Source organism: Eleginops maclovinus, chromosome 4 (genome assembly GCF_036324505.1).
Source record: "Eleginops maclovinus isolate JMC-PN-2008 ecotype Puerto Natales chromosome 4, JC_Emac_rtc_rv5, whole genome shotgun sequence".
Classification (NCBI taxonomy): domain Eukaryota; kingdom Metazoa; phylum Chordata; class Actinopteri; order Perciformes; family Eleginopidae; genus Eleginops; species Eleginops maclovinus.
Window position 1 is genome coordinate 27,670,312 of NC_086352.1, and position 27,529 is coordinate 27,697,840.

Sequence of the window (27,529 nt, forward strand, 5' to 3'; positions counted from 1 at the left end):
AGAATTTCTGTAGTTTTGCTTTCTATCAGATCTAATAATGACACTGTTAAGGATGCTGAGAGGTCATTTTTGTATTCAAGTAGATATAATCATTGTTTTTTAATAAAGCATCCCACAGAAAAAAGATAAAGTTAGTAATTAGTACACATACATTTTCTCTCTGTGCAATGTGTCCAAAATGTTGGTTTTTGGCCAAGTTCTTGCAAAATGAATGAATGAATTACTCTCAGCTAAAATCCAAATTAGATTTGATACATCGGAACCCCAAACAACATCTGATGGTGACATAAGTTATCAAAAAAGGCCATAACACAAAGGGTTTCTTGCAGGTCACAGGAGGATCTAGTTGATCCATAGCAGTACACCACATCTGCAGAGAATCAGCAGCCAAAATATATATAGGATATTATAGGATAAGACAAGAATGTTTGTGAGAAAGATGTGCTGTGGCATCGTGACAAACTGCGTCACAATCAGACAAACAAAAATGGGAAAAACATAGACCTTAAAAGCGTTAAACGACCTTCTGTCCTGTTGACACAAAGAGTCGCTCAATGAGCTGCAAAGACTGAAGCAACAAGTCCGTTCTCTGCCCCCCCTCTCGTTCCCTCCAACAGATAGCCAGTCAGGAAATTAAAAAGCACCACGGTGAGAGCGAGAAGCGCCTGCATTGCCACAAACAGATAAAGTGGTTTATTGAACCCCCGGCAACTGAAAATTGCAATAAAGCAACAACAGGAAGGAGTGTATGGAAGCAGAGCTATAATTAGACTTCGGTGTTTGCCAGAGAGGAACACCAAATCTGCGATAAAAAGCAGCGGATCAACGAGGTGAACCTGGCGTCCCAGGTTGTTTCCATCCGTCCATCCCCTAAGGGACATTTTTTAAACAGATAGACCCTTGCAAAGGATACAACATAAGGCCCGATTACAAAAAAGCATACTTGTTTGGGGTATTTAGGAGATTTTTTCCCCTTTCTTCTCATAAATATTCCTTTTCTTCCAGCAGACGTGCTCAACGACGCCATCTTCGATGAGGACCACGACGAGATGGTGATCGTCAAAGACATCGACATGTTCTCCATGTGTGAACATCACCTGGTGCCCATCTTTGGCAGGGTGAGGATAAACAGCCCCTCCCCTTCTGATAGAAGATGCTGGTGGTTTTTCATTTATATACTGTACGACATATGATGTGAACATCCTCAGAGGGTCAATCTTGATCATTTTGGTATTCCCTCTAATACCACCATCTTTCCAAAAGTTCGACATTGACAAAATATATAAAAGTAACACAAAAATATCCTAGAGCTGACTTATTTACACAATGTTCCTCAATTGTGAAATCTGAAAGGCAAAACTTGCCAAAAAGATTTGTGCCAAACAACTTCTTGGCTCTTAGCAAAAAAGTATCTGCTACAGTACATTACTTCCTGGTAAACAGGACTTGTTGTACAGAACACCAAAACAAAGATATGAGGTATTGATCTTAAGGTGCTTTCACTGTTTAAAAGAAAATAAAAAGATGGACCTTTATTAATCCCCCAAAGGAGGTGTACTGGCTCCTCTCCAGTACCAGTCCACACTCCATATTTCTCGGGACGTGAACCGGCGTCCCTTCGGTAGATAGATATATACTTTATTTATTTTTTAAAGATAAAATACGATACAAATTTCTTAATGACTTAATGATAAACTTGAACATGGTGTCAATCTTACACAAAGCTAAATGTAAAATATGACCCTAAACATCCAAAACAAAGTGTTTGTATTGAACTATAAATTAAACTGATACATTTAAATCTGTGTTTTTGTTATGATTAGAAAAAGTATAAAATAATCTCAAACAAGAGACAACTACACAGAGGCTCCAAACCCAATACACACACTGGGACACAACAAAGTAAAATAAAAAGATTGCCAGGAAAAGTTTTTTTCCAAGCTGTCTGCTGTTTCAAACCCCACCTTGGAAGAGATGGCGCAAGTGCATTGTCACAGTCCAGATGTCCATGTTTGATCATTTAAAAAAACTAACTGCAGGGCCAAATAAAAAAAACACAACTTATCTGCAGCCGAGACGCTTTGCTCTCTGGTCATAAAGGGGACTTTTTTTTAAAGAGGAAGCTGCAAATATTCATAATTCAATACAAAAGGATTGTCACAAACATGGTGAGAGATGTGTATCTTGAAAACCCCTTCATCTGTGGGCCGCTGATCGGAACAACAGAGAACATGAGAGACAATCAGATTAGCTGGGATCTGTTTATCCTGCACTCGCTTTGTGTCTTTCAGCCTCCCTCTCCCTGCTGCCTTCACATCATTTCTCTCCACTAAGGAACCTGATTGTCCTCCTCCCTCCTTCTTATCCTTCCTCCTCTGCTCCCCTCATCCACCTTCGCCCACAGGTGCACGTCGTTTAGGACAATAGAGGCTGGCAGCTGATCCGTTTCCACCGGTGTAAATGGGCTCTGATGACAGCAGTGAATCACACACTAACAACACTTCCTGTGTTACTGTGTGTGTGTGTGTGTGTGTGTGTGTGTGTGTGTGTGTGTGTGTGTGTGTGTGTGTGTGTGTGTGTGTGTGTGTGTGTGTGTGTGTGTGTGTGTGTGTGTGTGTGTGTGTGTGTGTGTGTGTGTTAGTGATGGCCATCAGGTGGCTGTTTATGTCCCTAAACCTCCTTCCTCCTCTTTTAGTCAGCAGCGTTGCCTCTAATCCAGCCTCTCTCATCTCCGTCTGTCTGTCTGTATGTGTCTCAGTGACTCATCACAAACAAAAAAAACTCCTCCTCCTCCTCCTCTTCATCGTTGGTCAGTCAGGTAGCCGCTGGCTGCTTGATGAACTTGTTAAAGTGTCTGCAGCACAAGTTCAGTTTATTACGGGCTGTCATTTACCCTGAGATTAGCCACTGTCTGCCAACCTGTGAAGATTAAATACACTGTAAAAAACTGCTTAATGTGTACTCATATTCAGCCTTTAAAACTCCCATAAAATGGTAATAATACATCTTTAATGTGATAATTTTATGTTTTTACAGACTTAACTTTAAATCATAGGGCTACTAGTATGGAAATAAAGGTCATTTGAGAGGCTAGGGAAACTGGACCCTGTTCCATTTGAAACCTTTTTGTGTCACCCATCTCTTTGGATAACTTCCTGCCACAAATAATATTTTTAATAAAGGAAGGTAAGAGACCAATTTCTTATCTTGATGTATTTTCTGACCAGCGGCTCTATAAGACACTTGAACTAACTTATATAGAACATGTATGAATGGTAAGTGTGTATAAAGTGATGCACATCCAAAGTATTTATCATGCTGATTTAACTTTACAGCCTTTCCTTATTAATATAAATAGGTTGGACAAAATTATAGAAGCTATAGTCAATATGATTTAACAGCACCGCAAACTGTTGCCTCCAAAAAAAGATAGCAGTTGTGTAAGACCTTTCTAGTTTTATCCAGGTTAATGTACTGGCAATAGCTTTTTTACCACATTTTGAAAACTTAAATCTACATTAATTCAGATTTTTTGGCCTCAAGAGGGCAAAATTACTCAGACTTATAAAGTTGTTCACTTTAACATTTTGCCAACAGTTGCTTAAGAACTGTACACTTCTATTAGACACAGAGCAACATCAGCCTTCATTTGGAGTCATATTCACTCCCTTTTTTCCCTCCACCAACAATATGTGGCGTTTTAGCAGCTAAATGTTTCACTTTCTGTACGAGCTTGCTGACCTTACCTGTCAGGAGTTTATTGCTGGATCTATCAGAGCTTTCCGAACTTAAATTTGCTTCAATTAAATACATTTATTTATTTTTAACCTTGCCCTATCGTCACAGCCAGTATGAGCCAGTAAATAGGAAAGACATGAAAGATAAGTGGAAGAGGAGCCGTCACAGTCGGTCTGTTTGATGTCGATATGTCAGGCAGCTCCAGCAGAGAGGGAGGAAACAGAGGAAAAGGAGATATTTGCACGCTTCTTGCCGCTGCCCTTTCTCTTGTCTTGTCAACAAATTGCGTCTGACATTTGAGTGGAGTGTGTGTGTGTGTGTGTGTGTGTGTGTGTGTGTGTGTACGAGAATTAGAGCCTCCAGACATCCTCAGCAGTGATTCTTCAGCTGATGCCTCCGTCTCTTCCCCCTCTTTTGTTCATCCACCTGCTCTGCTCTCAGCGTTGGTCGTCTAGTTTTCGGAACATTTTAGTCATATTAAAACTAGTGTGTGTTTTAATCTGTAATTCACTTAACCTAAAGTACACTTAATTGAAAACATCTGCTTTTTCAGTAATACCACCTTTTTTGAAGAAAAGTTAATAACTAACCCAGAGTTTCAGTTGGAAGAAGAAAAACATGACGAAGCTATCTTGGTGATGGAAATTGTGAATTTGACATAAACTAATGCGAGGGCAGTTGGCATGTTGCTGCGCTCAGCTTTGCAGAGCTTTAAACTGCCTTTCCGATCATTGTTAACTTTCAACGCTCTTAAAATGTTTTCAGAGAAAAAGCTGTAAAAACCCCTGCAGACTGGCTACCAGACAGCAGACACAGTTAGAGACCAGCTTCTGAACATAGAGGATTAGTAAGCAGCTGAAGGGACCAAAAAGACATTTGCCCCAGGAGTTGGAGGAGACCAAAAACAGAGCTAAACGAGAATGATTATAGCAAACACAATTCATAAAGAAATACATTTGATTGTCTGAAAAATGATGCTGTGTACACAACTTGTATCTAATGCACCCAGTCTGGCCCCACGGATAAATGTAAGGCTGCATGTTAGACGATCAATTGAATTCCCTTTGTCGCATGCTATTTTTTCCAGAATAACCATTATGATCTGCATCTTAAATGCTGTGTGGTGCTATGAGTGGAAACATTGCCAAGCAGGGCAGTGAAAGTCCACAAATCATTTCAAAGAGAATCCAGCCGTGTTTGAGAGTAGGTTTTTTTTAAAGTGGTGATGAAGGGGAACATTTTCACTTAATACATGTCTGGCAGTAACCAGAAATATTAGGAATCCTCCTCTGAGGACCATGGATGTGATGTTGTATTGCAGATTGATTTTTACTTTACATTATGTTCATTTAGCTACAAACCTAAACCAAAAACAACAAAAGACAGAGGTTCTGCCCTATGGTGCACATTCATATTCTCCCATAAGCCACCGCAGCAGTGACACTGGTTCACATTTTACCTGAGCTCCATGAAGGAAATGTATCCAAAATATTGAATCTATTATCAGATGATTAAATCTTTTGAATCCCACTGTTTGCAGGTTCACATCGGTTACCTTCCCAACAAGAGAGTTCTGGGCCTCAGTAAGCTGGCCAGGTGAGTTCATTTACTCTAATTGTTTAGGTGTGTGTGTGTGTGTGTGTGTGTGTGTGTGTGTGTGTGTGTGTGTGTGTGTGTGTGTGTGTGTGTGTGTGTGTGTGTGTGTGTGTGTGAGGGAGACAGAAAGCTTCTGTGAATTTAAGCTGATTATTAAAAGGTGTGTGTGGGTGTGTTTACTGGTGTAGAATCTGATCCCACTGACCCCAATACCTTCAGGCTTATTGCAGTAACACCCCTCAATGACGATGATGAGGACAGCTGACCATTCACATTTTATTGGCGCTAATTCAATCTTATAAATGTCCCTTTGATGTCCTGCTCAACCTGAGACTTGACTGAAGGAATACTCTGGGACAGTTTCATGGGAAATCATGGTTTTAAATGAATTAATCATCTTAAATGTATATTCAAGTAAACATAACATAATAAAGTTAAAACAAACTAAATAAAATTAGAAAAGTAAAACAATACCTACACACATTCAGAAATATAAAACAGACAGAGGACATATTGTGAGAATATATTTTTGAGAATGTAATTCCCCTAAAGTGATTGGACCAATGGCATTTCCTCGTTTTCTTTGAAGCAGCTTTTTATTTTTATATTGACCGCACTTTGCCTGTCCTTTAAGTACGTCTTACCTCTCTGTTCATGCTGCACATTTGGTCCTTGACATTCTGTTGGAGGTGGACGAGGTGAAATGTGTCTGAAGTAGTTTTACTCTCAGAGAAGAGCAACAGGTCGGAGGTGATGCCCAGGTCATCTCTGCAGATCTGTTCACTTTCCTTCTGCTACCTTTCAACTCATGTCTTTTAACTTCATTTTATATTTGACAACAATATGGCACAGAGAAAGAAGGCATGGATATTTTATTGATTAAGACATTTGCTTTTTCTTCCCCTCAGGATTGTTGAAATCTACAGCCGTCGACTACAAGGTATTGAGACAGTCAGTCGGATTCTCCAGTCCAGTGCTTTCATCTGATTCACTCCCTGTAGATGTTGTTTGTTCTGTCTAACCGGGTTCATGTTTCTCTCTCTGTCCGTTCTTAGTTCAGGAGAGGTTGACCAAACAAATAGCTGTGGCGATCACAGAGGCTCTGCAGCCAACCGGGGTTGGAGTGGTCATCGAGGCAACGTACGTAGACCTTTGTGCACGAAAAACTGGGTCAAATGTGGAAGGAACACAGGGATTTTAGACTTTGCAGACCCTTTACATGCACACAAACACACTACACACTATATAACACACTACAGGAAAGGGAGTATGTGTAGACCCCTCAAAGCATAATATGGCCCCCCATGTATTTTACATTTCATCTTTCTTCCCTGTTGCTCTAACCCCCCCCCCCCCTCTTCCTCCCTGCAGTCACATGTGCATGGTGATGCGAGGCGTTCAGAAGATGAACAGTAAAACCGTCACCAGCACCATGTTGGGAGTTTTCAGGGAAGATCCAAAAACCCGTGACGAGTTTCTGACGCTGATCAGGAGCTGAGAACAACAAGGCTCCTCTTCATCCTCCTGTTGCCTGGGGTTACCTCCACCTGCACGGAACAGCCGCCGTGCCACCTGTGTGTGTATGTGTGTGCGTGTGTGTGTGTGTGTGTGTCTGTAAGTGTGTGTGTGTGTGTGTGTGTGTTACCATCTCACTAACAGTAGAGTCCTGACTGTGTTTTCCATCCTACTCTTTGTATTGGTCAGATAAGATATCAGAAGCGTTATCGCAAAGTGACATGTTTACTTTTAAGCTCAAAAGGACAAACTCCACCCCACTTTGGTCCATGTGAGTTGTCTGTGCTCATTCATTAAATATCAGTTGTTTTGCTCGAAATACAGGGGACAGTTTTAAAGTAAGAATCCAGCCCAAAAAAGTAAACAAATAACATTAGTCTTTTGAACTTCATGACATGATGTTTATAAGCCCTTTACATAAAGTACATTTGCTAAGTGATGTAAAATATCCTCACTGATCCTTACAAATAGCTGGAGACACATTCACAAAACCTCGTGAGGCCAAAATGAGCTCCTAACTGTCCGTGTTACAAAAAAAAAATCTAAAATCTAAAAAATGATCAACTTTTTTATTCAGAAAACATTTTCTGTAAGAGATGATGCGTCTCACAAATACACATTAGAGGACTAAAGGCAATTGTTACTGTTGGAGGGTTAATAAGATTACTTAAAATAAACCTATTTAAAACTGACTGAACCTGCAGTGAAACATCTGCATCTGAGAGAGAAAATTGTATTCTCATTTTCAATTTACGTTTTTATCAAATGATAAATAATATCACGGTCCTGTGCGTGGACCTGCCTGTATGTGCCAACTCACCTCTTTATGAATACTCACCCTCTTAAAACAAACTGAAACATTTAGATTTTCTCAAGAGGCAAATGAAATGTGTGTGTGTGTGTGTGTCAGTGTGCATGTGTGGTTTACTGACTGTTTTTTCACGTGTAGCATACTTTTTGCCTTTTATTGCGTCATGATGTCCTCAGACTGATTTTGGAAGGTTTTATTTCGTGTAATGTGGTGACTGAAGTTAAATGTGTGTTTGTGTGTGTATGCGTGCATGTGTGTGTTTTCAAGGAAAGATGAGCACTAACAATCGGCTCTGATGTTGTTGTTTTTGTGGCCTTGTTAAGAAGAACGGCCTGTGTGGCCCCTTCACCTTCATTGTCACTGTATGTACTTTGTTCATCCCAGATACTTTTTAATCAAATCAAATAAATCTCTATGTGACAGCAGGAACTGTGTGTGTCTTCACAACACAACTGACGTGTGCTCACTTTTACCTGTTGTTCTGACACAGCTGCCTTCCTCTGCTAGCTTCATAGCTACACGACACAAAAAGGCTGTGTAAATGTTAGCTATTTATAATATAATACAACTTTCAAAGTGACTATTTACTAAGAGAAACACAAACAATCATTTGATTCAAGTATGTGGATTATAGAATAAAATACTAAATAAATGTATCAATACATTTTTTTTTTTAATCCAGTAAAATAATATATATTACATTCTGAAAAAAATGTAATTCTCCATAATGTGTTCTTTTACAAGAATATTGTTAGAATGAAGAATTTTTGTTTTTACTTGCTGTTACCTTTGTACTGACTGAAGGTCCACGGTCGAACCTCTAACAGCTGGAAGCAATAAGCTCATAACTCTGGAAAATGTAGAAACCATTAAACATAAATGGAAGAATCCAAACTGGTTGCGAAGAACAACAGGGGCCCACAGCTCTTTGTTAACGCCCCTTGGCCAATGAGAGGGTACATCTGGCCCTGAGCCCAGAGTGAGCCGTGAACCGGAGGAGCTGATCGGGGTCTGGATGTCTGACAGAGGCATGACTCAGCAGCTTTACAGATCGGTTACATCACATCATTTAGCAGAGTCTCACAGCAGGGGCTCTGCTTTTCAATCTGCCCCCTCTAAACAGTGTGTTACACTCTGTAAAGTAAAGTTTTTCTGACGTTACCTGGTCAGTCGATGACATCCAGAGAGGTGAAAAACCCACAGAACACGCTCAGACCGAACTGCAGTTTGATAATGTTAAAATCTTATCATATCTTGTATTATAATGTATAATATCAAACCCTAACTGATTAATAGTGATGATTTGTTTTTCATTTTGATCACAAAACAACAAAGTGTAATAAATATTAGTGTTATATTTGCAGTCACTACGACTGCAGCACCCTCCAGTGGTAAATATAAATAAGACACAGTGGCAGAAAATAGTGCCCGCCCTTCCTCAACGCTTCCTCTCAGTAGTCTTGATTAAAAGCTAAGGGTACTCAGCATCTGGACAAGTTTCATGTTTCTGCTCACTGCAGGCCGAGGTTGTATACAGTGCTAATATGTGAGAGACAAAATATGATTTCTTTAAATAGAAAAACCTGTAAAATCATGATCTTGATTTGTAAAGTAATTAAAGATAATAAATAAAGCTAGTGGAAAAAAGTACAACACCCTACGAGAGTAGAAATAGATAGTGGCAGGAAAATAAAGGCTAAGAAAGGAAGTCTACTTCAAATGTGTGTGAGTACATTTGCTCTGATTGGTAAGCAGGCCGGCTCCATATTATTGGTAGTGGGCTTAACGATGTCCCGCCCCTCAGCCCGTATCACGTACTAAGTGTTTGAGTATTAGCCAATAGAAGCGCGAGCCTTACATACTGATGCCACTATGGTACAGAAGTAAACAAAGAATTTGAATGGAGAACTTTGAAAGCCCATTTAAACCCCATCACTGTCTGAATCTGAATCACACACACACACACACACACACACACACACACACACACACACACACACACACACACACACACACACACTGTACACACACTGGAGGAGTTACAACTTTTCTTTATGTACGGGGGGCATGCCAAGTCACAGCATTCTGGTATGTCGCCACAAAATTACAGCATGACAAATTGAATAACACTTGAATGTTTTCTCACACACTCACATTCACACACTCATTCACACACTTTTGTACAGACCAGAGCAATTCATAACTTTATATCAGCATTAAGTACCTACAGAGTACAGAAAACAACAGACCCAGTTCACCGCCGCGAGCCTCGCTCACACTGCACCCTCCACGCTCAACTCACTCAGCTTTGTGTTTAATCACATCTAGCTTTTAAAGCAGCAAACATCAAACATGAAGATGCCTTAAATGTTTACTGTAACTGTTCAAAATACTTATTTTCAACCATGTTCAGTAAACTTGACAGCAATTATTGAGTTTAGCTTTGATTGATTAGTTGGATTCTGATGAAAGTGAATCCTATTCTCTCCAGATCTTCAACTTTTTGTATCCTCAGAAGATTAATTTGGATTACTGGTCTACGTGTAAAGATTAAGTACATTTAAATACAATTTACTGTAATAAGAAACTATAAATCAGCGTTAATGGTTAAAGGTTCCACTTTATATTGTCAGATTTGCTGCAAGAATGGATGCAATGTCTACTGTACATGAACGTTAAACCATGTGTTTAATACATGTAGGAAATACTTAGTAGAAATGTAGTTTGAAATCCATGAGTCATTTTTGATTTCATGAGCTCAAATTAGATTGATTCATTTCTCTTCCAGAAACAAAATATCTGTAGATTTTCCAAATTTAGACAAAAGGCATTTAAAGACTTTATCTGACACTTATAATCAGTCTATTACAAGTTGTCTCCTCAAATACAATCTTGAATAATTCTCTTTCCTTTTTCAAGATGTTCACGTGGATCAGTTTGATATCTTTTAAATCATTAGATTAGTTAGTATTTATTCTATGTGGGGGGGTGTCTGAATGGGGACGTGTAGCTGCAGTGTGAGCGCGACCCAACAGCCGTTTCATCCTGTAACATAACAGATTGTAAAGTCTATATAAAACCATTTACATTTGGGGTGAATGTCTCGAGTACAAAAAAAGGCACTGCCATTTGTTATTCTAAATATGACTTTCCCAGCCTCGTGCATGCAGGTTTAAAATATAAATTACACCTTTTTTCTTTTCAATTTTTCTCCATTTCTTTTTTTCTGCACTTTTTTGTCTTTTTGAGTTTTTTTATTATTAAACATACAATATTCTTTTGTCAAATATATATGTAAGCCTGCAGTCAATACAGGACATCGGCTCTTTGATAAAATAAAACTAAATGAAATAAAGGAGCACAGTCAAGCGGTAACACTGTGTTACAGAATGGATGCGGCTGAACATACAAAAGAAAAGAGAAATCATGGCATCCCAACATCAACTTACTAAAACTGCAGAACCTATGACAAAAATAAAAGATACAAAACAGCATATATATCTCGACTTAAAGTACATTAAATGTTTTTTTTTTGGAATATCTAACGGTTAATACTGCAGTGAGCACAGCGTTAGCACTCCTGGACACCCAGAGCTGATATGCATTTAGAAAAAATAAAAATAAAGCATTTGGTTTGAAGAGATGTGTAATGATCCAGACCTCAGAGCTGTAACTCTCCACTGTCCCGTCACAGACGCCTCTTTGACCCAGAGATGCTGCAGGAAACTGTAGGCCTCCAAATACAAAACATGTAACTTTCCTCTGTGATCACTTAGGAAAATCACACACACTCAGGCTGTGAATGCTGTCAGTCACAAACGAAAAGTAGTGTTTCTATAACTAAAGACCTTGTCTCAACACCTTTATAACTCAAACATGGCGAGGTGAAGTAAATACAAATACTGCAAGTGTGCAACAGTTCCAATAATCCCTTTGATTACAGTACGGACTGCCGGTTTGATTATTTTAACAAATGATGTAAAACGAGTGTAAAGGAAGTGTCTGGTGCTTTTTTTTAAACACGAGCAAATCCTATGAAAACACCAACACAAACACTGTTTTATGCTTGTATCAAATCCTGATATCACATCTTCCTGTGCCATAAAACTCCATCAAAATCTGACATTTGCACTGGTTGACATGTTGCTTCTTTACAATGCAAACCCATTGTAGTTGATTTCACTCAATCCCTCATAAAACTGCCTTAAATAATCCATAGAGCACCAAATATAGATTAATCTGCAGCTGGAAATAGTCCCCAACAAATGCAACATTCCCTCCTATTTCAAACAATATTTGAGCCCTTTTTTTGAAAGATTGACATCTTCAGAATGTGGTTTTTCATAGGATTTGTTGACATTAAGACACAGCCTCACCCTTTAAAGTAACAAGCATTTGAACCTACAGTAGAGTCCCACTCAGGACCATAAAGTGGGTGGGGCGGGGGTAACATGCCTACAGCACCGAGATCAAACTCCAGGTCACAATGGACCAGTCTACTTCCTGGCATGCCAACGACACCCCTGTTTCTGTTTGGTGACAGTTCCTCTGATGTGAATTTGGTAACTGAACACGCATCACGCTCCGAGTTCACATGAAACAAAATCTCAACATGACACTGATAGATACAAACAAGATTATAGTTTAACAACAGCAACGAGGAGAAAAAGAAAAGTTAACAGTCAAAGTCAACAATAACTATGTTAATATTTGAGATGTACGTATGGTCACCAGCCATAACATGTTAATACATATGGTACTTTAAATAATAATACACCTAAATGAGTAAAAGTATCACCTCTGCAAAACATTATGAAAAAAAGAATAAATAATTGTATCTACTTTAAGTACTGATTCATATGGCAGTGACATCGAAACAGGCTATGATGCTTCTCGGCGAAGAGCGTCAGAAAAACAAGGGCAGTTCAGGCTTTGGTGGAATCTTCTCAAACGTACAGACGACTTCTGATTGGCTCTTACAGACTCAAGGTGCAGAAAACACACGGTTAAGGCTGAGACAACACACACAAACTGTTCTATGTGTGCATGCTTTGATCCTTACTGCAGTTTCAAGCCACTGTCTGAGGCCACACTCGGGTACCATCACAATCCTCCTGCATGCTTTAGCTCTTTAGACACACACTAAACACATTAGAATGTTTAGTTTGTAGTGTTTTTCATTTCTGTTTGTGCGAAAAAATAATTAATTGTCTTTCCTGTGCAACCTTGACAGCTGGAAAAACCTGAAATAAGGATAGTTTATAGTAAAATAGACTTTTAAAATGTTTGATAATGAGCCAAAACATGCACAAACACTGCCATGGTCCTGTAACGGTGCGTGACATGAGAAGATTAAGCCTTTTCAGCTCTGAAATCCACCGTCAGACCAGAAGTAGTAAAGACGTGGGATCATGGACACCTGTTGTGGTTGTACTGCTCGCCTTTTGCTGTTTTTCTCCAATCTACTCCAAGTGATCCTATCCCCCAAAGCACAAAGCTGTCGCTCGAGCCTTAAGCGTTTGAATTTTTAGTGTATCACATTATCAAGTGCAGAATACGAAGGAAGTACTATAGAATTGCAACAAACTAAGGAAAGAAACTAAACAATAATAATCAATAACCCTGGATGGTGACCGTTTGACACAGAGGACAGCTTTCCAACCAGCTTATTTCCATCAAACCTGTGTTTGTGAAGTCTGTCTACCAGACACAATAATCAGAGGATAAATATTAAGACACAGAATAACCAAAAAGAGTCTGTTATTCAAAAAAGAAAGAAAATAAATTCCATAGAGGCCCGGAGCAGAGAGGAGACCATATGGCACGGGCGATCTCTGAGGGATTTCCTACAGCATTAACATTTCCTAATTATAATGCTCATAAATGATTGGCCTGCGTGCCTGGCCCTCAGCGTCCGCTCTGACTGCGTTTGGCCAGCAGGTGGAGATAAGCACTAATGAGAATCTCTGGGAAAGCTACCCTTCATGGATTGACAGTGTGTGATTTCTCCAATGTCGCAACATGGTCTGAGTGGAAACCAGATCGCCCTCTTGTTTCTTATTCACTGTCTCCACGTTTCACAATCTTCCTGTACCCCCGAAAAAGATATTTAGTAACATGCAGCTTAAGCACATCACCCTGCTTTAAAAAAAACAAACTCAACCCAGTATCTGAACATGCAGACAGATCCCACTGACAATATTAATCTCCCATTTATAAAAAAAACCCTCTACATTTTCAATGTATCGTGCCTACAAAGGCTCTGAATTCAAAAGAGTTCATACAGTACATGCTGTGGATAAACAATATGTAATCGACCGCCGCCAAACTCACTTCCTCCGACTCTCGCTCACGTGAACATGATTACACATGACGTCATCTTCCTCTGTCATCTTCGGCTGATCAGAGGTCCGGCCTCTGACGCCTTCCACCTTTAAAACATCCGCTTCCCTTTCCAGTATCACCTCAGCGCGACTCTCTCGTTCTACTTCCTGTGTCTTTCTTCTTCCTCTCACCCATCTCCACACCTGTCTCTCCCTCCTCTCTTATTCTCCCTTTTGTTCAAGCCGACACGTCTTGGCTGTTGGCTGCTGAAATAAAGAATAAGCACGTTGTTTGTAAACTAGCGTGATGGCTACTGTGGGACGTAAAGCTGGTAGACAGCCAAGGCTTTACAGAATATTTCACGGTTCATACCTGAAATTCATACATGTTTTTGTACCCTTTGAAAGTAGCATCATTATGTAAACAATAAATACATACAATACAAATAAATGATTTTGTTTCCCCCCCAATACTGAGCAGGAGGACCTTCCCGAGCTCTACAAACGTCCTTGCTGGACGAACACAGTCAAGGAAATCCCAAACTGCCTCCTAGCTCGTCTTGTTTTTGGCTCTGAGGTACTGTAATGGATCTGAAGAATGCCACGAGCTGTGGTCGATGATGTGCGGGGGGGTCCGAGGGTGTCGGATAGGGAAGGGGCCTCAGTCTTACCGGGCCCCGATCCACAGGCCAGCATCTCCCTTCTGCTGGCCTGCAGTGCTGCTTCTGGCCTGCCGGTAGATGGGTGTCAGGGGGTGGGGGGGGCGCTGTTCACACACTGTCCAGGCTGATCCTCTCTCTTCACCCAGATGCTGGCGCAGCAGGAAGTGTGTTTTTGTTCCGACCCGATGGACGGTGCCAATGTGATAGCTTGTGTTAGCCGTTTGATGATGGCGCTCTCTTGTGGTTCTTGGATCCCGCCCCAATCCTTTGGTTGAGCTCTACCATTGGCTACAAGGAGAGGGGACAGGAGGGCTGGTGACCTCGAGGTGGCTTATCGTGAGAGAGCCATGTGAACCTGCGCCGTCCTACTGCTCTCGCTCAGGTCTCCGTTTCATATCGTTGATGTGCGGTCAGCACCGTCTAGAGAGGAACGGCAGAGAGAGAAGAGTCAGACACTTTCACATGTCGTCTAGCTGATGCTTTACTCCAACACAACTTAAATACACTTCGATACCAGAGAGATGTCTACGGGAGCAAGTATCTTTTACCCGTATCAATCAATGTAAATATATTTAACAATCCGGATACAAAACGTATATATGTTCATTGAAGTCCTTAATTCTGTTGTTTGTCTTAACAGATGCTTACCTGTACATCCTTTTAATCATTTTATTTGTGTTTTATTATCCTGTGTGAACCACACTGTCCTCTTTTTCACTCTTATTCTGTTGCTGCTTTAACTACTGAATTGCCCCGCGGGGATTAATAAAGGTACATCTTATCTTATCAAAAACACTATGACGTGTTGACTGCAGGGTCTGGGGATCCTCTGATTGGGGCCTTCTCTCCATTCAGTGGTCCAGATCTGTGTTCATCGGGACCCCTGACTCTACACGTGTTAACCTAGAATTAAGGGCCTGATTAAGACGAGCTGTAAACAGTGAAAAGGAAGACAAGAAGCCCCAAATGTGTAATCAAATTTCAGAAAAAAAAGAAAAGAAAAAAAAAGGAAACCTGTTTCAACCACAGCTCTCCTGTATTTCAGTTCTTACACATGTGGAAGAAGTAAAAACATGAGAACTAAGACTCACTTTTAATATGTATATTCAAAGTGAGTCTCCTGTTGACTATATATTTCAATGTGCTGCTCGTCTTGTTCTTTCCTGCAGTACTAACCACGTTCTAGCCATTGCTCTTTGACTACAGATGATTTATTATTTATTGAACACGGTATGAATGAAATCCCATCTGATCTGTAGAGTAGTGGTGATGGAAGGCCTGAGGTGTTTTCTGACTTGCTGAACAGTGAGGGGCCGGAGCCCACACTGTCATAATGGGAGAACAACACATCTGTATAAATAGTGATAGAGCGGTGCAGAGGAAAACAGGCGTCTGACAGCTGTTGCCTCTGGTGTGGCTCTGAGGATAATGTTATCAAGCTACGCACTGGTGGAATATTTTATTCCATCACGATGCTGAAGGGGCGGGTCAATGCCACACACGGAACAATGAAGAATTGACTGTATGAAATGTCCGTGTTCCCATGAAACATTGTATTTTAATGTATTTCCTGTAGCTTGTTTGGCTACAGTTACCAAGTTGTGTTTGTGAAGTTTCACCACAGCTGGCTAGGTGTGCGAAAGACTAGAAAAAGGGGAAAGTCTGGTTAAAAAGGAGTTTTTCCTAAGTTAAACACACTCTTACGTTCTGTTCTCCTCCAACACACACACAAAGCAGCACTTGTCCACCGCTCTGCGCCGAGCACTGAGGCCCACTGTCCTCACCTCAGTGGAGTTTTGAGACGGGGGGAGCTGGCACTGACTATAACCCAGACTGAAACTCACTGTATGGGAATATTCTGCACAAGCCAGGTCACCCAATGGCTGACTCGACTCCTGCCATGTCAGCTACACTGCAATCTTGTTTTTTTTCATGCGTTTTCAGGCATTTTCATAGCATTTCATTTCATTTAAGGGTTTTCAAAGTGAGAAATGTTGATATAAACCAAGAACACCAATAATAGATGTAGTTTCTCTTTTTGTGTGTAGCTCGGTTGATGCCATCTTGTCAGTGACAACAGTGCCTAAATACCGACTAATCCAAAAGTTGAAAAGGGCCCAGGTGAGGCAGCCGAGCAGCCAGTTAACTGCTATTGAGCTTTGACGTCACCCTGTCAGTTAAAACAAACCACAACCTTAAGAATGAGTAACTCCAAGCGTTAATATAATTTATATGGGTGGGTTATTTAATAATTCATCCCCTCTACGGTTGTAATAGTGGGGAAATGATCTAGAGAAACGGGCCAGGCTGTAAACATGTTTATTTTGGCTGTAAAATGTGGCATTTTAATATTAATGGGCATTCAAGGAACTGCAGCTTTTGGCTTCCTTTTTCAGCACTGGAGGTGGGCGCTTGGCTACAACCATCTTTTTCCTCTGCCTCTTCACAATTTATTTACCTTTGAGCTGAACTCCCCTCTGATGTTAGGATTGCTGTAAGATTTGTAGGATTCAGTCATTAAAATGGAAGTAACGAACCAGAATTACCCAAAATATACAATATAATGCAAACCCTGTGTTTACATGTGTCTACATGTCTGAAATGTTTGATGGGTAAAACATGTCCAGACTTAAAGCTGTTCACACAACAAGAGAACCGGGTGCCATGCATAATGGCAGCCCACTGCTCCTAACACGAGGATGGGTCAAATTCATGATTGAAATTCCCCCTGGGACGATTAAGAGTAAACTGTTATTTTCTTCTTCTGATAACATGTCAGAATGGACAGTCAGCTTATGATAATACTAGGATCATCTTAGGCCACCTTTTCTAAAAATGTTCACGATATTACTGACTGATATGATGTTTGGACACTTGAGAGTTTGGTTTAGGTTTCAAAACATAATGCAGAAGTGGTGAAGTTGGATCCAACTGCTGGCATTTACAAAAGCTTTTATAACTGACGCTGAAAGTATCCTGTTTACAAGTTTATGTTGGGGAATGACAGGATAAGTAAGACCAGCGAATGGAAGCTAGGTTCTTTTAACACAACACAGTGTGGTATAAACACTACAAGTTTCACTTGGCTATTTGCTACCTGTGCTGTTCTGTCACGACAAATCCTGACGACAAAATGAGGAAACTGAAAAAAGTTTTCAAATCAACCCGTGCCACTGCAGCCTGGAACCAAAGGGGATTCCTTTTCGACAGCTGAGATAATTCCGTTGGAACAGAAAGGACAGACTCTGCAGTCACCAGATACCTGACTGATGTGATTACCGTGTTCAATGTGGGTTAAAGAACTACATTTCTCTCAGAGCCACTCAAACAAAGTGCTGTAAGTACTGTGAGAGAGAGCGAGAATGACCGGTCGGAAGCATCCCGTGTTCATGAACAACTAACTAACATAGAATAATATGAAATAAAAAGGGTGTTACCTCCCAATGCGTGCTCTGTCATACTCAGACACAGAGACTCAAGGCGGTTGTTGATGTCTGGCTCTGTCACTGGTAGCTGAAGATCTGCAAAACACAAATATGAAGCGACATCAGCATTAGTGATGTATTATATTGAGATGATGTCAACTAAATATCTTGATTATGATTGGAACAATAGCAGGTAAAGAGAACTTCATTTAGTCCAATAGTCAATTATTAGACATCCTCTCCAGGGAAGAGTTCATGCTATCATTGTTTACTAGTTTATCATGTGTTGAAAGCTGCAAAGAAATGTTTAATGACACTCTAAATCTGAGGCCTTAGATCATAATCAAGTAGAATCATAATAATGCTAAAACAACCCTCTGATTCCTTTGCTATAAATCGGCACCAGGAGATGAGTGGGCCAAGAACAAAAGCAACACATTCAGATCAGTCCACTGGTACAATGTCGTCCACTCAGCCAGAGTGCAGACTCTGTAATCAGATTATAACACACTGTTAACATGCTACATCAAAACAGTTACAGCCGGAGCATGCCAACTTTTTTCACTCAGTGTGTGTAGTAATCGAGACAGGATGAGTTTCAAAATAACGGAGTTTAACTGATGTTCTTTGCTTTTGATTGCATGGTGATATGAAATATCAGTGTAACTATCTCTCACTAAAGACAATGGAACATAAAACTTGATATTGATCAACGTGTGTATATACAGCATAGTGTTAATCCAGTATAAGCCAGTACTCTCAATTATTTTCCCCAAACGAAACAACGTTAGGCCTCTTATGCCACCTCTAAAGCCTTCTGAAAAACTCCTAACGGCCTTTGATTACTGGAGGAGTGATGAATAATCTTCAAATTAAAACTATTTATACTAACAGCAACGCAATTTTGTGGTGCCACAAATCTCTGATAATAGCAATAACCAATGTTGTGTTTGAGAAGCAAAACATTAAAAAGACTTTCTTCAATCTCAAGCAAAGCTTATTTCGTCATGGAGATAGATGGGAGAAAAAGATAATGCATTTGGACATAGGAAGTTGGTAAGAGCTAAAAGGAATAGTTGAGGAATTGATAAGTCAACAGTATTATAAGCGTTCGGTTCAGACATTTTCTGTTCCAATTCTGCTTCATGTTTTAAATGTCTGTTTGTTTTTTACCAGTCGGTTAGACAAAACCACTCCACACATTACTCTGGGCTTCAACATTTCCTGGACTTAATTAATTCATCGAGAAAATAATTGAACATCGATATGAACGTAATTATTTCCAGAGTTTCCAACAAGTAACAACATTTGAGCATTAAAATAATAAAATCTATTTGAATGTGTTTATATCATGAGATGATTTATACAAAACTCAAAGCCCCCACTTTATTTTTCATTTTGTTTGTTTAGCTCTGAGTTGCTAGTTTCTGTCAGCTGTCTTTGCCTCGGCTGCGAGCAGGGTGGAGACTGTTTTTAAGAGGGTTGGGTTGAGTATGGAAGAGGGAGAGAGTATGTGTGTGTATGGGGGGGGGGGGGGGGGGGGGTTGTATTTGGGCCACAGTACAGCCTAGCAACCCTTCCAGCCATTTAGTCCTGAGCTGAGTCTCAAACACACGCCGGGCAGTGAAAATCCCGTGTAGCCCGAGAGAAAAGCTGAGTTAGGCCCAGTGGTCCACACTGGACTATTTATAGGCTCCAAATCCCTCCAACACCCCCCAGCCCCACCCACCCCCTGTACACACACAGACTAACAGCGACACAGACGCACACAAAAAATCCTACACACACACGTGTTCTTTCATCCCTTCTTTTTCTCTCAGTTAATAAGTCTATCTGTTGGCAGAGAGGAAGACTGATTGCACATATATGCAAAGAGTCGGGGGGGGCGGAGGTCTAGCCTTTCAAATCAGTTTCTCTGGCCCAGTCACAGCTGTTGAGAGTGACTGCTACGAGTGCATGACTCTGCAGAGTTGTCAAAGGAGGAGAGATGGGAGAGGAAGAGGGAGGGAAAGTTTAGAAAGGGAGTGAGTCAGAGAGAGAAGGAAAGGGAAGGAAAGTGGGCCAGGGAGCCATATCCTTGCTGCACAAAGAGCCTCATTGTGAGACTCCTCCGACTCTTTCCTCCCTCCCTCTCTCCCTCTAACTTCCTCCCTCCTGCTTATTTAGAAGATGTTTTTCCTCTTCATTCTAAAAAGATAACCTGCTGTGTGTTTGTGTATGAGTGTGTGTGTGTGTGTGTGTGTGTGTGTGTGTGTATAGAGTGGAGGAAGCCCAGCTTGTCCTTTAACTGCTTTTACTGGACTTTGTTCCTGTGGGAAATAGTCCAGTCAGCAGAGGCTACTACAAGTCACTCCGCCTGGCGCCTATGGTTACCATGACCCAAGCCTGTGTGGACACTTTTGAGTGGGGGGCTTTCAGGCTGGTGGGGAACGACACAGATTTTTTTCAGATTTCTTGATCAAAGCCATTCAGTGAATACTGTATTCTAGGTCTTTTGTTGTAAAGGGCAAAGAAGTAGTGAGGCTGGTATTTTTTGACATTGTAGGAGTAATTAACCGTTTCCAGTCTGCGTTCAGATTATGGAGCATCCGTGTTGTTCATTTATCTCTTTGAATCAAATGGATAAGAGTGAAAAATAAGGAACAAAACAAAGCCATGTGGCATCTCCACGGCTGTGATGACGTAGATCCTGTTACCGTATGTCCTTGCCGGGTAAGCTTCCGAACGCATTGCTGTTTACACTACAAAGAGATGTGGTCGGATGCATCTGAAACCGCCTCGCTGTTTAGTGGTGGTGAGGGACAAAGTGCTTTAATGGCTCTCAATGCGTCATGGTGGTCATTTACAAATTTATAGCCATGTCATGTCCGGTTTGAAAGTGGTCTCTAAAATAGCGAGATAAGAATTTAAAATGTTACAATAAACTACAATTCTAGCAATGGAAATAATATTTAAACAGAAACTTGTAGTACTTAATTGTATTATTTTCAGCCCTAACCTGCAGAAAGGACAGTAAAATGGGTCCGCCCAAATGTAAATATTTACATACATTTAACAACCAGGAGCCCTTATACAGAACATTAATGTGTGTTACAGCAAAGGTCAGTGAGGTCATCCTCATCTTCAAAAGCATGATCAAACTGTTACTTACCGTTACTTACTGTACCTTTATTGATATACCCCTTTAAAAGTATAATTAATTGTTAAAAAGAAAGACGAGGTGTTGCTATGCAAATATTTAAAACTGACACTTTACATAAGTATATGAAAACCCTCACAAATAACAGATTTTTTTATTTGTCTCATACCGGATTGTTGGAACATCACCATGGTTTGTGGCGTGGTGTGAACGGGCAGCGAGCGGGTCCTCTGCACGGAGCTGTGGGTCCGGCTCGGCATGCTGTTGCTTCCTCCGGGGTTGGCGAACCACAGACCCTGAGGTGAACATTTGAGAGTTAAACACTTATCATGTTTCAATCTTTCTATCAGCTCATGAAGCTGCAGTTTTGAGGGTGTGTTATTTAGAGAGAGACAACACATCCAATTTCTGCTTGTTCCGTCAAAATGAACATTTAATTTGTTCATGGATAACCAAGCATCCTAATAACAGGTTGTATAAAATAGTCACCTCCATCTACTATTGAGGTTTAAAATGTAATTGGGACTTTTTTTTTGTTTTTTAAACCTCCTCCTCGCTCCCCTCGCTCATCCCCTGCTGGTCTGTTTACCGTCCCCACCCCACGCCTCGTATCCATGGGTGTTTGGGCTTTTAGCTGCACTGCTCCCAGACTCTGGAACTCCCTCCCCCCACACATCTGACAGTCTGAGACGATCACCCCACTCAGAGACACTCTAAAAACCCACCTGTTCAAATCAGCTGACTCACTGTAGTGCTCTCCATCCTGTGTCCCCTGAATAACCTGTCCCAATCATATCTGTCCACTTTGACTGTCTCCTCCATGATTGGAATGAGAGTATTACTAAATTGTACGTTGTCTTTCGGTGTCATGAACGGCCCCTTTAAATAAAATGTATTATTATAATTATTGTAGTGAATTTAGTAAGTGATGAGCATATGCTGCACATTGACTTTACCTATTGTTATACAGTTTGATTTAGATTGGAAGCTAAAAATAATATATAACAAAATAATAGTAATCTGTGGATCCCCTGGTTATTCAAATGCTGACATTTTATAAGGAAATATAATAATATACTAACTTGATACACCATCAAATTCTCCTCCTCCTCCCATCACTGCTTTTCCCACATTGTTGAAACGCTCACTGATCAAAGAGGTGTATGGAATATGCAAAGTGTGGTGGTGGGATAAAGGCCACAGCTTCTTCAACATGTCCCCCCCACCCCCACGCTCCTGTCTGGATGTCTGGCCCACACGTAATGACAGTCTCAGACACTCACCGCATGAATTCCTCACTGTAACCTGCCTATTATACCCCCGACTCTACTACCCCACGCCCCTCCTCTCACCTCAGACCCCCCCCCCCCATGGCCCTGCAGTGCCACGGACCGGGGGAAAAACAGGAAATGCCTGTGCACTGTTCTCACTGCCTCTGACTGCCTCTCTCTCTCAGACGCACTCGTATACGCTCTCCCTCTCTCATTGCACCTCCTCCAACTCCACAGCCACCTCTCCCAAACTATGACTCACATCTTTCCCTCCCACCATCCCTCTCTCTCGCTCTCTCTCTCTCTCTACACATCTACATCCCACACAAGAAGGTCCAGTGTGAGGAGGAGGAACTGAGGTATTTCCTTCCATTGTAAGAGACGTAAGAGAAAGAGAGAGACAGAGAGACAGAGAGCGAGAGAGAGAGAGAAGGGGGGGTTTGGGTCAGCACAAACTGAAGTGTGCCAGGATGTGCCTGAAACAGTTCCACAGCTCCTCCTGTTTCAGTGTTCAGCGCTGACGCAGGGCCTCTGGTATGTGGGGTGACCTGCCTACAAGTTCCATCCACCTCACTTCATTCTCCTCTTCCTCACCCCTCATTTATTTCGTCATGGAATATAAAGTCTATTTCAGAAAGACTACGTGCTGAAGGAGGAATTCTGCAGCCTAGGATATTGTAAACATCCTGGAATGTGTTATTATGCATTTCTACATTTTCCTCTTACAGTCACGAACACCACTTCCATTCAGCAGTCTGGCTGGTACCACTTTACAATAAGACTACCATTATAAAGGATTCATAAAGGGTTTATAATTAGATTGTAAACACTTTATTAATCATTAAGAACCATTTATAAACCAGTTCTAACATAGTTTTCACACATCAACACAGGCTCACTATTTGGCAAGATGACTAAGCCTTTTATCGGCTACCTAGCTTACATCGTATTCTTCATCAGCCAACATCCTTATCTGTTGTTCACTGAGTAGATTCTAACCCCATCCATCCTGATGTTTTGTTTATCTCTTGTCTTATAAAAGCTTATTAATGATTTATAAAGTGTTCACAACCTAATTAATAAATGAATTAAAAACTATTCGTAAACCCTTTATAGTCTTATTGTAAAGTGGTACCGTCCGGTTTACTGTAGCGTAGGTTTCATGTATCAGAAAGGTTTAATTAACAGGCTTTTTATCCCCTCTACTGATGCTGGAGTAAGTGATAGTACACCCGATATCAAAAAGATTCAGCATGTAAACATAGTCTGCTCCCCATACTCCCCAAGATCACAGCTCTGTGTGGTAAGAACCAAACCATTCATTCACATATGCCAAAGATCTTCTGGTTTCAACTTCTCAAAAGTGAATATCTAAGTTTTTTTACCCTTAATCCATAACAAAATACAACTTGAAGATTTCACCTTTAGTCTGGGGAAATTGCTTATAGAGAAACTCAAGCTTTATATAACTTTCTAATACCGTCTGTCCTTATTGTCTTCCAGTCCTTTGCCTCCCTGCTGGTGTATTCTCATCCCTCCTATCCTGGTTTAAACATTCTGCTTGTGTTACCCACCTGTCTCCCCTGCTTGGGACCGGTTGGTGTGCTGCTGGAGCTGCGGGGTGTGGGCCCCAGCAGCCCACTGCTGCCCAGCTGGCCCAGCCTGGCACCCGGCAAGCTCCTGGAGGGCATCTGGAACTGGCGAAGGCTCCTCCGGGCCGACACGCTGCCCCCAACACAGCCAGCGGTGGGGAGAGAGTTAGACTGTCCAAAACGGCTGCAGCAGGACAAGACAAAGAGATGCAGGTAAACGTTCATCCATTATTTACTTCATTAAGAACAACATTTCTTTCCATATGTATGTCAATCTTGATTTCTGTAATTGTTTCATGAAAGTTAAAGGCTTTGATTGGAAGTGTTTCATCACAGCCAGTATAACCCAGAAAAGCAAAGCTACTGTATGTCTGTGATAGTCACCTCCTCTGCGGCCGGTACCCTGCGATGTCGAGGAGAGTCTTCCTTGGAATGGACCGGAACAGCCTCTGGACCTGTTGTTTCCATGACAACAGCCTCTTCTTCTGCGTGTCAGTGAAGGACTGAAAGGGAGGGGGAGGGGAGAACAGGGAGTACGAATAAGGGATGACATGAAGCATGACTGCTGAGGAGTACGGCTGAAGATTAGCAGGTGCATGTTGTTGCAACAGAGTATGTATGTATATGTGTGTGTGTGTGTGTGTGTGTGTGTGTGTGTGTGTGTGTGTGTGTGTGTGTGTGTGTGTGTGTGTGTGTGTATGTACATTTATTTAGGGTAGACCTATTATGTTCAACAAATAAAATGTGCCGATATATATTCAGGTAACCAGTTAGTAAAAAAAAGTAAATCATTTACTCTTTCATAATTTTCTTCAATGAAACTAAACGTCCTGCACTGTCTGGTCCTAGTTTATTATGTGCTTTATGTATATTTTGTAATTTTTTTACCTCATGTATAAGGCACTTGTCGATGAGTTGTAGGTAGGAGCTGATGTTGTCCTCGTCTGACCTCGACACCAGCAGTTGGGTACACACTGAAGGGACGGAAATAAGACGTTGTGATAAAACAAATCTTTCTGAGTCAATGAAACCATGTTAACTGAGTGCTGGTGCAGGAAGTTCACCTTTGCCCATGACACGGGTGAACTGGCCAGGTAGATCCCCCTCAGCGATGACGCTTGTGCTCGACTCAGCCTCCCCTCCGCCTCCCCCGACCCCTGTCAGGTGGGAGCCAGGCGCTGCGCTCTTGCTCTCGGGGCTCAGCAGGGCCCGCTGCAAGGAGGCCTCCTCGCCACCAGTGAAAGCCTTGATGGGCGTCATGATCATCTGGTGGAGCTCCTGTAGGGGCGAACGCAGATTACTGCCCTCCAACACATCCTGGTGGGAGACGATAAGAGGGAAGAGGAGAGAGAAAAGGTTATGAAGACGGAAAAACACGAAAATGTAACACAATATTACAAGATCAATCTGTAACTTTGGACCAACATGAAGAATATTCACAGGCCAACAGATGGGAATAGGATCCACACCGCCATGTGATGGAGCAGATAATAAAGTAACACCAAAAATACATACATGTGGTTTTCCTTCGCTACTTGTGTCCATGATATCAGACTTCCTCCCACCCGGAGTCCGTTAAACCCAAAATACCAAGTAACAGGTGTCCTGTTTCCCCAGCCCTACCAATGCAGCGGTAACACATTTTTAAAATGAAGCGCTGGTGAAAAGGTTAAGCCTGAATTTAGCCGGCCCAAGATGTCCCTCCTGTGGTTTGCCCTTGAGCGCCATTGTCTTGCTTTGAAGGCTAAATGGCGGACTGCGGGATGGGGGGGGAGGAGGATGGGTTTAAATCTGGAGCCCAAAACTCTCCTTCCTGGATTAGATGTTCCCTTAGCTGCATCTCGGATAAATAACACCCACTCAGAATGGCCACCCCAGACTAGAAGCTTTACGAGATGTTTTTGGTGCGAAGATGAAGATGATGTGGTTCAGTTACTGACCTTTTCCAAGCTGCGGAGTAGATTCTGTCTGTCTTTGAGCTTCAGAATGCTGATAACAATCTTGTGTCTTGCTCCTTTAGTGACCTTCTGTTGGAAGAGAGAGTTTTGTGTCAAACATCACATGCACATTGTCAAAATTCTGATCTTTAAGACTGATAGCTGATGTGTAGGATCAAGCGAAGGGAACTTTGCAAACATGGAGGGTAAAGATTCTTGAAATTGGCCAGCTTGCTGTCATTCAACAACGGAAGGCAGATGTTTCTGCGGAAAATGTAACAGCAGGAGACGCAGCCTGTGAATTTTGAAGGGAAATAACTAGTGCGCTCATCTTTGGTTGGGAAGGCAGAAGGTGCTTACACTGATTCCATGACATGTATGTCTATACTTCTTCTAAAATGAAGAACTGATATTGATCATCTGTGTATTCCCAGATCGAGCCACTATCAGTAAATGTAATCCATTGTCTGTAGCATCATGTGAGGTCGGATAGAGACAGAGTTAGCAGCACCTGGAGGAAGTATACAGCTTCCCGGTGGGCTGTGTTTAATTTTAGCTGCATCCTCTGTTTCAAACTCTTTAAGTTCAAACACAGCTATAGCTGCATCATTTATTCCAACAGTATCCACTTGACCTGGTTTGTGCCATCATTGCATCCCTTCAATACTCAGCGAGATTAAAACCGGTCCATATTTTTCAAGATATTTATTTTTGTTGATACTAGTACTGAAATGTTTCTGCTCTTATCTCCAGCATTACTATACAGTATACTCAAATGTTTGTTCAATTTACATCCACGGATAGAAAAGAAAGTATACTGTAACAACTATTGCCAATTAAATTCTTATATTTTATGCAATTTAGATTGAACTAACTGTGTGTGCGTGCGTGTGTGTAAATATATAAAACCTGTGCCTCAAGTTGCTCTTCGGTCAGTGACATCATCTCGTCGTAGGTCATTGTGGAGAAGAGAGCGGCGTACTTATGGAGACGGAGACTCTTCAGCCACGCAGGAACATCTGTGGGGCAGAAGACCGATTATTATAGAGGATAATTTAATCGGGAAGCGGTAATTCTGACATTATAACTTCTGTAGGCAATAGACAACATACACTGTTTTTATTTGTTGTAAATACAAATACACTATGGATATGAGATAGATACATAAAATATAAATTAAAAAACAATAGTGCTGAGATACATATTTAGATGTCAAATCTAAAATCCTTACAGAATAAATTAAAAGTACACACATCTATCAATCCGGCAAAATATGCAAACATATACGGTGGAGCAAATACGTATGCATTATTCAATCACAACATCAATCAATCATCATCAAACATATATTATATGATAAATAAGTATCATAATAGTCTTAAGCACTTTTAAAGAAACACTCATTTATTTAGCAGATGTGTATAAGCTCTTAGAAAGACATAAAGGATCAACAAGTCCAATTATAGCTGTTACATGTTTAGTTTCTCCCTAATGTGAGTGCACTGCGAAGAGGTAGGAAA

General features: G+C 41.1%; 2 protein-coding genes across 9 annotated transcripts in view; one reads left to right on the forward strand and one right to left on the reverse strand.

Moving 5' to 3' along the window:
* The window catches only part of gch1 (GTP cyclohydrolase 1), a 12,830-nt gene extending 4,741 nt beyond the window's left edge, over positions 1 to 8,089 (forward strand). The window contains exons 2-6 of one of the 2 annotated variants that reach the window (XM_063880669.1): positions 1,006 to 1,118; positions 5,279 to 5,334; positions 6,243 to 6,274; positions 6,390 to 6,474; positions 6,706 to 8,089. In XM_063880669.1, coding sequence (XP_063736739.1) covers positions 1,006 to 1,118; positions 5,279 to 5,334; positions 6,243 to 6,274; positions 6,390 to 6,474; positions 6,706 to 6,832 — 413 coding nt within the window. In that variant the 3' untranslated portion in view covers positions 6,833 to 8,089. The remainder of the gene's footprint in view (positions 1 to 1,005; positions 1,119 to 5,278; positions 5,335 to 6,242; positions 6,275 to 6,389; positions 6,475 to 6,705) is intronic. The other variant, XM_063880670.1, reaches the window with a different exon arrangement.
* A 1,606-nt stretch (positions 8,090 to 9,695) lies between these two features.
* The window catches only part of samd4a (sterile alpha motif domain containing 4A), a 48,665-nt gene continuing 30,831 nt past the window's right edge, over positions 9,696 to 27,529 (reverse strand). For 2 of the 7 annotated variants that reach the window (XM_063880668.1, XM_063880665.1), the window contains 9 exons: positions 26,925 to 27,028; positions 26,013 to 26,096; positions 25,137 to 25,389; positions 24,961 to 25,046; positions 24,457 to 24,575; positions 24,055 to 24,256; positions 21,379 to 21,505; positions 18,083 to 18,166; positions 9,696 to 15,065 (listed from right to left, as the gene is read on the reverse strand). In XM_063880668.1, the coding sequence (XP_063736738.1) occupies positions 15,037 to 15,065; positions 18,083 to 18,166; positions 21,379 to 21,505; positions 24,055 to 24,256; positions 24,457 to 24,575; positions 24,961 to 25,046; positions 25,137 to 25,389; positions 26,013 to 26,096; positions 26,925 to 27,028 (1,088 nt within the window). In that variant the 3' untranslated portion in view covers positions 9,696 to 15,036. Of the gene's footprint in view, positions 15,066 to 18,082; positions 18,167 to 21,378; positions 21,506 to 24,054; positions 24,257 to 24,456; positions 24,576 to 24,960; positions 25,047 to 25,136; positions 25,390 to 26,012; positions 26,100 to 26,918; positions 27,029 to 27,529 lie in introns of all 7 variants that reach the window. The other 5 variants (XM_063880667.1, XM_063880664.1, XM_063880666.1 and 2 more) reach the window with 3 other exon arrangements.